The following is an 11,879-nucleotide window of genomic DNA, read 5'->3' as shown; positions in this document are numbered from 1 at the left end:
GAGGAGCGAGACTGTCTCTATAGAGGGAGGAGCGAGACTGTCTCTATAGAGGGAGGAGCGAGACTGTCTCTATAGAGGGAGGAGCGAGACTGTCTCTATAGAGGGAGGAGCGAGACTGTCTCTATAGAGGGAGGAGCGAGACTGTCTCTATAGAGGGAGGAGCGAGACTGTCTCTATAGAGGGAGGAGCGAGACTGTCTCTATAGAGGGAGGAGCGAGACTGTCTCTATAGAGGGAGGAGCGAGACTGTCTCTATAGAGGGAGGAGCGAGACTGTCTCTATAGAGGAAGAGAGAGGAGCGAGACTGTCTCTATAGAGGAAGAGAGAGGAGCGAGACTGTCTCTATAGAGGAAGAGAGAGGAGCGAGACTGTCTCTATAGAGGAAGAGAGAGGAGCGAGACTGTCTCTATAGAAGAAGAGGGAGGAGCGAGACTGGGTCTCTGTCTCTATAGAGGAAGAGGGAGGAGAGAGACTGAGTCTCTGTCGCTATAGAGGAAGAGGGAGGAGAGAGACTGGGTCTCTGTCGCTATAGAGGAAGAGGGAGGAGAGAGACTGTCTCTATAGAGTGACAGAGAGAGACTGTCTCTATAGAGGAAAAGGAGGAGAGAGACTGGGTCTATAGAGGAAGAGGGAGGAGAGAGACTGGGTCTCTGTCTCTATAGAGGAAGAGGGAGGAGAGAGACTGGGTCTATAGAGGAAGAGGGAGGAGAGAGACTGGGTCTCTGTCTCTATAGAGGAAGAGGGAGGAGAGAGGATGAGTAGGGAGGAGAGAGACTGGGTCTCTGTCTCTATAGAGGAAGAGGGAGGAGAGAGACTGGGTCTCTGTCTCTATAGAGGAAGAGGGAGGAGAGAGACTGGGTCTCTGTCTCTATAGAGGAAGAGGGAGGAGAGAGGATGAGTAGGGAGGAGAGAGACTGGGTCTCTGTCTCTATAGAGGAAGAGGGAGGAGAGAGACTGGTTCTCTGTCTCTATAGAGGAAGAGGGAGGAGAGAGGATGAGTAGGGAGTGAACAAATGAGTGATGGAGAGAGACTGACAGCAAGACCAAAGGACAGCGCAAGAGAGAAAAGACACAGACATGAAAAAGACAGATCCAAACAGAGATGGACTGAGAGAGAAAACAATATCTAGACTCTTCTGTTTCTCACACACACACACCTTAATCAACTAGTGATTATCCCTCCCCCCACTCCAGACAGAGCCAGAAGCACACTGACGCCAACACACACAAGAGATTAAAAACAGGGCTATGCATATGCTGTAGACATGCTACAGTGATAAGGCTTCCTTCCTTTAGTCCTTGAACCACTGATCACACAAATACGCAAACACGCTCACAATCAAATCACATTGTATTTGTCACATGCACCGAATAAAACAGGTGTAGACCTTCGTGAAACGCTTACTTACAAGCCCCTAACCAACAACGCAGCTTTAAGAAAATACCTAAAAAAAGAGATAAGAGTCACAAATAATTAAAGAGCCGCAATAAATAACAATAGCGGGGCTATATACAGGGGGTACCGGTACAGAGTCAATGTGGAGGCTATATACAGGGGGTACCGGTACAGAGTCAATGTGGAGGCTATATACAGGGGGTACCGGTACAGAGTCAATGTGGAGGCTATATACAGGGGGGTACCGGTACAGAGTCAATGTGGAGGCTATATACAGGGGGGTACCGGTACAGAGTCAATGTGGAGGCTATATACAGGGGGGTACCGGTACAGAGTCAATGTGGAGGCTATATACAGGGGGGTACCGGTACAGAGTCAATGTGGAGGCTATATACAGGGGGGTACCGGTACAGAGTCAATGTGGAGGCTATATACAGGGGGTACCGGTACAGAGTCAATGTGGAGGCTATATACAGGGGGTACCGGTACAGAGTCAATGTGGAGGCTATATACAGGGGGTACCGGTACAGAGTCAATGTGGAGGCTATATACAGGGGGGTACCGGTACAGAGTCAATGTGGAGGCTATATACAGGGGGGTACCGGTACAGAGTCAATGTGGAGGCTATATACAGGGGGGTACCGGTACAGAGTCAATGTGGAGGCTATATACAGGGGGGTACCGGTACAGAGTCAATGTGGAGGCTATATACAGGGGGTACCGGTACAGAGTCAATGTGGAGGCTATATACAGGGGGTACCGGTACAGAGTCAATGTGGAGGCTATATACAGGGGGTACCGGTACAGAGTCAATGTGGAGGCTATATACAGGGAGGTACCGGTACAGAGTCAATGTGGAGGCTATATACAGGGGGGTACCGGTACAGAGTCAATGTGGAGGCTATATACAGGGGGTACCGGTACAGAGTCAATGTGGAGGCTATATACAGGGGGTACCGGTACAGAGTCAATGTGGAGGCTATATACAGGGGGGTACCGGTACAGAGTCAATGTGGAGGCTATATACAGGGGGTACCGGTACAGAGTCAATGTGGAGGCTATATACAGGGGGGTACCGGTACAGAGTCAATGTGGAGGCTATATACAGGGGGTACCGGTACAGAGTCAATGTGGAGGCTATAGACAGGGGGTACCGGTACAGAGTCAATGTGGAGGCTATATACAGGGGTGTACCGGTACAGAGTCAATGTGGAGGCTATATACAGGGGGGTACCGGTACAGAGTCAATGTGGAGGCTATATACAGGGGGGTACCAGTACAGAGTCAATGTGGAGGCTATATACAGGGGGGTACCGGTACAGAGTCAATGTGGAGGCTATATACAGGGGGGTACCGGTACAGAGTCAATGTGCGGGGGCACCGGTGTCGAGGTAATATGTACATGTAGGTAGAGTTATGAAAGGTGACAATGCAAATAGTCTGGGTAGCCAATTGATTAGATGTTCAGGAGTCTTATGTTTTGGGGGTAGAAGCTGTTCAGAAGCCTCTTGGTGCTCTGGTACCAGTTGCCGTGCGGTAGCAGAGAGAACAGTCTATGACTTGGGTGGCTGGAGTCGGACAATTTTTAGGTCCTTCCTCTGACACCGCCTGGTATAGAGGTCCTGGATGGCAGGCAGCTTAGCCCCGTGATGTACTGGGCTGTACACACTACCCTCTGTAGTGCCTTGCGGTCAGAGGCAGAGCTTTTGCCATACCAGGCAGTGATGCAACCAGTCAGGATGCTCTTGATGGTGCAGCTGTAATATATTTAAATGAGTGGACTGTGGAATGCTTGTTATCTGTAATGAATGTTTTACAACGCGTTTTCTTAGCCACACACAGCTCAGTTTGTACTGTTACACAGGGTAGATACATTCAACATCTCTCTAATGTTCACAGAACTAAAGGAAACTGAATCAAATCTCCAGAGTTATGTTGAGTGAGGAGTACGTACGTGAGAGAGAGACCCAGGACAGCAACACAATTAGAAAACAAACAAAAAAATTACTTGACACATTGGAAAGAATTTACCAAAAAACAGAGCGCACTAGAATGATATTTGGCCCTAAACAGAGAGTACACAGTGGCAGAATACCTGACAACTGTGACTGACCCAAAATTAAGGAGGTGGAAACTGAGCTGCACTTCCTAACCTCCTGCCAAATGTATGACCATATTAGAGACACATATTTCCCTCAGATTACACAGACCCACAAAGAATTCAAAAACAAATCCAATTTTGATAAACTCCCATATCTATTGGGTGAAATACCACAGTGTGTCATCACAGCAGCAAGATTTGTAACCTGTTGCCACAAAAAAAGGAAAACCAGTGAACAACAAACAATTGTAAATACAACCCATATTTATGATGATTTATTTCTCATTTTGTACTTTAACTATTTGCACATCTTTACAACACTGTATATAAACATAATGACATTAGAAATGTCTTTATTCTTTTAGAACTGAAATGTTTCCTGTTCATTTTATATTGTTTATTTCACTTTTGTTTATCCATTTCACTTGCATTGGCAATGTAAACATACGTTTCCCATGCCAATAAAGCCCTTACATTGAATTGAAACTGACTTGAGAGAGAGTGTGTGTTCCCATTTACATTCTCCACAGTTAACCCCTGACCCACGTCTACCCCTCCTCCAGACTACTCCTTTACATCTCCCCATCTTCTATCTTTATGGATGGTCTGTTACACCCCTCCCTCCCACACACGTCTTCCCATATGGTTGGTTTAGTCACACAGTCACACACACGCGTCAGAGGTGGTCATCCCAGACTAGGCGGTTGAGGAAACACACACACATATTGGCCTGCCAAGGCTAGCGGTTCAGTCTAGTGGTCCACTACACCATGAGTGCAGCTGTGGTGGAAAAAAGTGACATTTATTACTGATTCTAAGTATTATAATAAGACCAATTCTGAGTGTTGTGGTTAGAAACTATGACAGAAAATAAACAGCATTTTGTGTTATTTACTCTCTGGTCTTCATAGACCGATATATACTGGGAAAATGAGCGAGGACCAATCACTATCTCTCTATGTGTGAAATTACAGTGTTGTGGGGACTCCGGGATGCTGGCCTTCTAGGCAGAGTGGCAAAGAAAAAGCCATATCTCAGACTGGCCAATAAAAAGAAAAGATTAAGATGGGCACAAGAACACAGACACTGGAACTCTGCCTAGAAGGCCAGCATCCCGGAGTCGCCTCTTTACTGTTGACGTTGAGACTGGTGTTTTGCGGGTACTATTTAATGAAGCTGCCATTTGAGGACTTATGAGGCGTCTGTTTCTCAAAATAGACACTAACGTACTTGTCCTCTTGCACCGCGGCCTCCCACTCTTTCTATTCTGGTTAGGGCCAGTTTGCGCTGTTCTGTGAAGGGAGTAGTACACAGCGTTGTACGAGATCTTCAATTTCTTGGCAATTTCTCGCATGGAATAGCCTTCATTTCTCAGAACAAGAATAGACTGACGAGTTTCAGAAGAAAGGTCTTTGTTTCTGGCCATTTTGAGCCTGCAATCGAACCCACAAATGCTGATACTCCAGATACTCAACTAGTTTAAAGAAGGCTAGTAGTATTGCTTCTTTAATTAGAACAACTGTTTTCAGCTGTGCTAACATAACCCTTTTGAAATTTTCTAATTATCAGTTAGACTTTTAAAATGATAAACTTGTATTAGCTAACACAATGTGCCATTGGAACAGAGGAGTGATGGTTGCTGAATATGGCCCTCTATACGCCTACGTAGATATTCCATTCAAACGTTTCCAGCTACAATAGTCATTTACAACATTAACAATGTCCACACTGTATTTCTGATCAATTTGATGTTATTTTTATGCACACATTTTCTTTTGCTTTTCTTTCAAAACAAGGACATTTCTAAGTGACCCCAAACTTTTGAACGGTAGTGTGTGTGTGTGTGTGTGTGTGTGTGTGTATATACACACACACACTAGAGGTCGACCGATTATGATTTTTCAAAGCTGATACCGATTAATGGAGGACCAAAAAAGCCGATACCGATTAATCGGACGATTTTTAAAATTTATTTGTAATAATGACAATTACAACAATACTGAATGAACACTTATTTTAACTTAATATAATACATCAATAAAATCAATTTAGCCTCAAATAAATAATGAAACATGTTCAATTTGGTTTAAATAATGCAAAAACAAAGTGTTGGAGAAGAAAGTAAAAGTGCAATATGTGCCATGTAAGAAAGCTAACGTTTAAGTTCCTTGCTCAAAACATGAGAACATATGAAAGCTGGTGGTTCCTTTTAACATGAGTCTTCAATATTCCCAGGTAAGAAGTTTTAGGTTGTAGGAATTATAGGACTATTTCTCTCTATACGATTTGTATTTCTTATACCTTTGACTATTGGATGTTCTTATAGCCACTTTAGTATTGCCAGTTTAACAGTATAGGTTCCGTCCCTTTCCTCGCCGCTACCTGGGCTCAAACCAGGAACACATCGACAACAGTCAACCTCGAAGCAGCGTTACTTACCCATGCAGAGCAAGGGGAACAACTACTCCAAGTCTCAGCGCAAGTGACGTTTGAAACGCTATTAGCGTGCACCCCGCTAACTAGCTAGCCATTTCACATCGGTTACACCAACCTAATCTTGGGAGTTGATAGGCTTGAAGTCATAAACAGCGCAATAGCTGCTGGCAAACGCACGAAAGTGCTGTTTGAATGAATGCTTACGAGCCTGCTGCTGCCAACCACCGCTCAGTCAGACTGCTCTATCAAATCATAGACTTAATTATAACATAATAACACACAGAAGCCTTTGGTCATTAAAATGGTCGAATCCGGAAACTATCATTTTGGGGAAAAAAAGTTTCTTCTTTCAGTGAAATACGGAACCGGTCCGTATTTTATCTAACGGATGGCATCCCTAAGTCTAAATATTGCTGTTACATTGTACAACCTTCAATGTTATGTCATAATTATGTACAATTCTGGAAAATTAATTAGGGCCTTTGTTAGGAATAAATGGACTTCACACAGCGCAATGAGCCAGGCGGCCCAAACTGCTGCATATACCCTGACTGCTTGCACGGAACGCAAGAGAAGTGACACAATTTCCCTAATTATAAGAAATTCATGTTAGCAGGCAATATTAACTAAATATGCAGGTTTAAAAATATATACTTGTGTATTGATTTTAAAGAAAGGCATTGATGTTTATGGTTAGGTACATTGGTGCAAAGACAGTGCTTTTTTCGCAAATGCGCTTGTTAAATCATCACCCGTTTGTCGAAGTAGGCTGTGATTCAATGAGAAATTAACAGGCAAGGCATTGATTATATGCAACGCAGGACACGCTAGATAAACTAGTAATATCATAAACCATGTGTAGTTAACTAGTGATTATGTTAAGATTGATTGTTTTTTATAAGATAAGTTTAATGCTAGCTAGCAACTTACCTTGACTTCTTGCTGCCCTCGCGTAACAGGTAGTCAGCCTGCCATGCAGGCTCCTCGTGGAGTGCAATGCAAGGCGGGTGGTTAGAGCTTTGGACTAGTAACCGAAAGATTGCAAAAACAAATCCCAGAGCTGACAAGGTAAAAATCTGTTGTTCTGGCCCTGAAAAAGGGCAGTTAACCCATCATTCCTAGGCCGTCATTGAAAATAAGAATGTGTTCTTAACTGACTTGCCTAGTTAAATAAAGGTGTAAAAAAATAAAAAATAAAATAATAAAAAATAAAAAAAATGTTATGAAAACTTGAAATCGGCCGACCTCTAATACACACACCATTCTGGGTTAGTGATCTGCTTAAGATTCCAACACAAGCAACAGAACACTGAAAATACAGACGCACGCACACACACAGTATCTGTCTCTCCATCAATCTCTCTGTTTAAATTGGCACAGAGCGACAGAGACAAGCCTCCCCTGTGTTTACTTTTTATGTGTTCTGCTGTTTGTGTTGGAGCCTTGAGCTGAACACTGTTGTGTGTGTGTGTGTGTGTGTGTGTGTGTGTGTGTGTGTCCCCTCTGAGAATCACCACCTCTTCTCACATCACTTCAGCACTGTTTGTTTGTGGAGCAGGATGACATACTGTACTCTCAGCCACACACTAATCAAAGGGGGTTCTCTCTGTGTCTGTGTAATTGTAGAACCCCTTCAGTGACAGTAGCCACTAGAACAAGGAGTAACGATATCAAGCGCCGACAATAACCAGTACTTGACTCTCCTGTGTAGCTGGAGTGTTCAACATATCTGGCATGTGTTGGCTTTTAAAAATGTTCCTTCTTTCATCACACAATCATCCTCATCATTTCCCACATATTGTAATGGACGAGCATTATTGTCATGTGGTAACGCTAGTCATCACTGTAATACCTGTCTGATTACATAATAGACCTACAGTCACAAATCCATCTTCATCATTACTGTGTCTCTACATAAAACCAGGCGCTGATACATGCAGAAGTTAACATAATCAACAATGACCGTGTGCAGCTAGTATACGTGAACTATGACCGTGTGCAGCTAGTATACGTGAACTATGACCGTGTACAGCTAGTGTACGTGAACTATGACCGTGTACAGCTAGTGTACGTGAACTATGACCGTGTACAGCTAGTGTACGTGAACTATGACCGTGTACAGCTAGTGTACGTGAACTATGACCGTGTACAGCTAGTGTACGTGAACTATGACCGTGTACAGCTAGTGTACGTGAACTATGACCGTGTACAGCTAGTGTACGTGAACTATGACCGTGTACAGCTAGTGTACGTGAACTATGACCGTGTACAGCTAGTGTACGTGAACTATGACCGTGTACAGCTAGTGTACGTGAACTATGACCGTGTACAGCTAGTGTACGTGAACTATGACCGTGTACAGCTAGTGTACGTGAACTATGACCGTGTACAGCTAGTGTACGTGAACTATGACCGTGTACAGCTAGTGTACGTGAACTATGACCGTGTACAGCCAGTGTACCTGAACTATGGCCGTGTACAGCTAGTACACCTGAACTATGACCGTGTACAGCTAGTACACCTGAACTATGGCCGTGTACAGCTAGTACACCTGAACTATGGCCGTGTACAGCTAGTACACCTGAACTATGGCCGTGTACAGCTAGTACACCTGAACTATGACCGTGTACAGCTAGTGTACGTGAACTATGACCGTGTACAGCTAGTGTACGTGAACTATGACCGTGTACAGCTAGTGTACGTGAACTATGACCGTGTACAGCTAGTGTACGTGAACTATGACCGTGTACAGCTAGTGTACGTGAACTATGACCGTGTACAGCTAGTGTACGTGAACTATGACCGTGTACAGCTAGTGTACGTGAACTATGACCGTGTACAGCCAGTGTACCTGAACTATGGCCGTGTACAGCTAGTACACCTGAACTATGACCGTGTACAGCCAGTATACCTGAACTATGACCGTGTACAGCCAGTATACCTGAACTATGACCGTGTACAGCCAGTATACCTGAACTATGGCCATGAAATCATCTACTACTGATTTTCCTGTGTGTGTGTCCCACTATGTGGTGCTGAGAGGTTCTGGAAAAGGGCCTCAGCTTTGGAATGTTCTGAATGACTCGAGCCTCAAGATGGGTGAATATGCATCATTGTCTCCCAAAGAAAACTCCCCAAACATTACCTACCCTAATAGAACCTTCCACCTTCTGTTTGACTCACACACACACAGACACACGTACTTTTGTCAGGGAATAAGCCTGAGGTGGTTTACAAAACCTTGTCCAGATGGACAGTCTATAGACCACCCACTGTTTCACAGACTATGGACCATTGCCTTGCATTGACCCAATAAAAGACCAACTTTCAGTGTAACCCAGAAGAACACACACACACACGCTACACAACAGTTCCTCAGGGACACCATTTTCTGTCAAAGCAAGCTTGTGCTCGGAATACATAGCACAGGCCTATTCAAACATTGCATTTGATGCCAGCAGTCTTGTGGGACTGGTACAAAATGAAACTTCAAAATACTGTACCACATGGCAGTTGATATGTATATATTGTTGTTTGATTCCTTTTCCTAATTTAACTGTAAGATGTAAATATTGGTGTTTTTATTGTTCCTGGAGGCTGTTGCCATAGTGATGTACAAGCCTACCCTTCAGCTCCATCTCTTCACGCGCAGTTTAAGCACGCGCATGCACAAACACACAGTTCCCATGCTCCCCCTCCCTCTTCCTTCATAGGCGTACGCCCTTCCCATCGTCAACTGTCTTGTTCCTCACTCTCTCCCATCAGTGCACCTCAACACGGCTGTAAAAGCAAAGCACTGCTGCCCGGCCTGAGGTGATGCTCCTCCCGTACGCCCGGTCCTTTGATCTAACTGATCACCTCTCTCAGTCCTCTCTACTGATAGAGATGGAAGGAGAGGCCTGGTGGAAAGGCACTATTCTCACAGTCTAAAGTTGTAATGAGGTTACCGCATAACATACCGCCAGCCATTCAGCAACATATCAGCGACATATCACAAACACTTGGACTATGTTATGGTCATTTAATAGTAGCCTATTTAAATGTATCAATGACGGCACACTGGCATAGGTCTACACACCATGAGGCCTTCAACAGGCCCTCAATAGGCACTGAGTGTTTAGGCTACTGATCAATGCCAAATATTCATGCTGGTTGCTCCGACTAAACGTAACATAGTAGACATTTTGGGGTACCTCCAAGTCATATGATACTGTATGTAAGAATGGTCTGGTTACTTAAGACAGAAATGAATGCTATTTGATTTGGAACATATCATACGGATTGGATTACGTAACATATTCTACTAAATGGAGGGACACAAAAGAACGTCCCAGACCATACTAATTGCTCTGAGACCAGGTTGAAATTGGCAAATATATCTACAATGTAACATCAACATTTGCAGTAGCAAGTGGCAATTGATATGCGTATTAGGCTACAGGTCATTGCTGGCAACACCACCTTCGGACAAAACCATGCATCATTATAATGTATAGCCATGGTCAGTGTAAAAGTGCACAACAATTTAACAGCTGTCAAGATTGATGTAGCCAATCTTATGCAGTTTGTGCGCCAAGTTTATATCTAACGCAAAGCCCTTTCTCGGACACAAAGACTACAACCAGGTTTTAGCAGAGGCTGCCTCTGGCTTTCCTGAATTCACATAAGGTAATTGGTCTCATGACATGTCAGTTTGCGTAAAAGTGCTATGCTCCAACTTTGGCGCAACAGCCCATCTTTTTCAACGTAGACCGTCAATAGAAGTCAATAGTAGTATCAACTAGGCAATCTTCATATGACATGAAAATGTATGTTGACGACTTCGTTTACCTCAGTAGGTTTGGCAGAGGTATGGAGCCCGAGGCTGTCCCCAGGATTCCCCTTTTCCCACTCAGTAATTTCTCCACCAGGACCACATTCCCGGTCCGGGCCGCTTCTAGTAGTTCTTGTTCCTTCCCCATCCCGACCGAACTTCTTCTAATCCCGGATTTCTAATCCAAAACCGGTATGTAGAAAGCGGTGGGGATCCCCTTCACTGTATCTTGTGAAAAAACATCTGTGTGTTCGTTTTACTGCACGTTGCAGTAAACGTTTCCTCAAATGGGTAGGTTACCGTCCGCGGTGTGCTGCAAGGTTGGCAGGCTCAGTTGCAGAACGAGTCCATTGTCGAACCGAACGCAGGAATGAGGAACCGTAAATAGCGCATTTTGCACGGTGCTGCCTGCTGCAGCTGGCTCGAGGGAACAACGAACAAGCCGGTTGCCAAACCCAGACCGCCACTAGCTCTCTTCTCTCTCGGTTCGGTTATTTTGTCCTCTCCTCTCTCCGTGTAGCCCAACAAACACGCTGTGTCGTGTCCTCTCGTTGTATGTCTGTCTGTTATTGTAGCATCCCAATCACTCCCTCTTTCTTTCCCTCAGTTCTCCACTTTCTTCGAACCGCACTCGCCACAGTGCCTAACGGTATCCTGCCTAATACAGCGTTGTACAGTATGGGCGTGGATGGCGGGTTACAGCACCAACCGGAGGCGAAAAGGCTTTGTTAGTTATTTGCTAATTTAATAAAGTCACAGGTTATATGAAAAGGCTCCTATATTCGGATAGCAGTCAGCTTTAGGAAGAATATCGATTTGTATATTCCACTATTGAGCGAAAAATGGGTGCACATTTCATTATTATTGGTTTATCAAGATAACCGTCCAAAAGACATAAATCAGTGGATGGTGTAAAACAGAAATGTGGGCTATATAGTGAAAATAATAGCAGCCTTGGTCTTTGCCACCTGTTTGTGTGACAAAACAAGCAAGAAACATGTTTTTTAATGGTCTGCTCTGTCCATTGACAGGCTTGGATTGAGACACACCCCCCTTGTCAATCTCTTCCTCCCTTGCCAGAAGATTTTTTAAACGTTTTATTTCAACTTTATTTAACTAGGCAAGTCAGTTAAG

The 11,879-nt window shown here is 44.3% G+C and overlaps 1 protein-coding gene across 1 annotated transcript in view; it reads right to left on the bottom strand.

Moving 5' to 3' along the window:
* Window positions 1–11,444, bottom strand: part of LOC129866062 (ankyrin repeat and sterile alpha motif domain-containing protein 1B-like) — a 355,742-nt gene extending 344,298 nt beyond the window's left edge. Inside the window, exon 1 of the mRNA XM_055939185.1 lies at window positions 10,763–11,444. Coding sequence (XP_055795160.1) covers window positions 10,763–10,893 — 131 coding nt within the window. The 5' untranslated portion in view covers window positions 10,894–11,444. The remainder of the gene's footprint in view (window positions 1–10,762) is intronic.
* Window positions 11,445–11,879: the final 435 nt, after the last annotated feature.

The sequence above is a fragment of the Salvelinus fontinalis genome, chromosome 11, assembly GCF_029448725.1.
Source record: "Salvelinus fontinalis isolate EN_2023a chromosome 11, ASM2944872v1, whole genome shotgun sequence".
Lineage (NCBI taxonomy): Eukaryota > Metazoa > Chordata > Actinopteri > Salmoniformes > Salmonidae > Salvelinus > Salvelinus fontinalis.
This window is presented reverse-complemented; position numbering and strand designations above follow the sequence as displayed.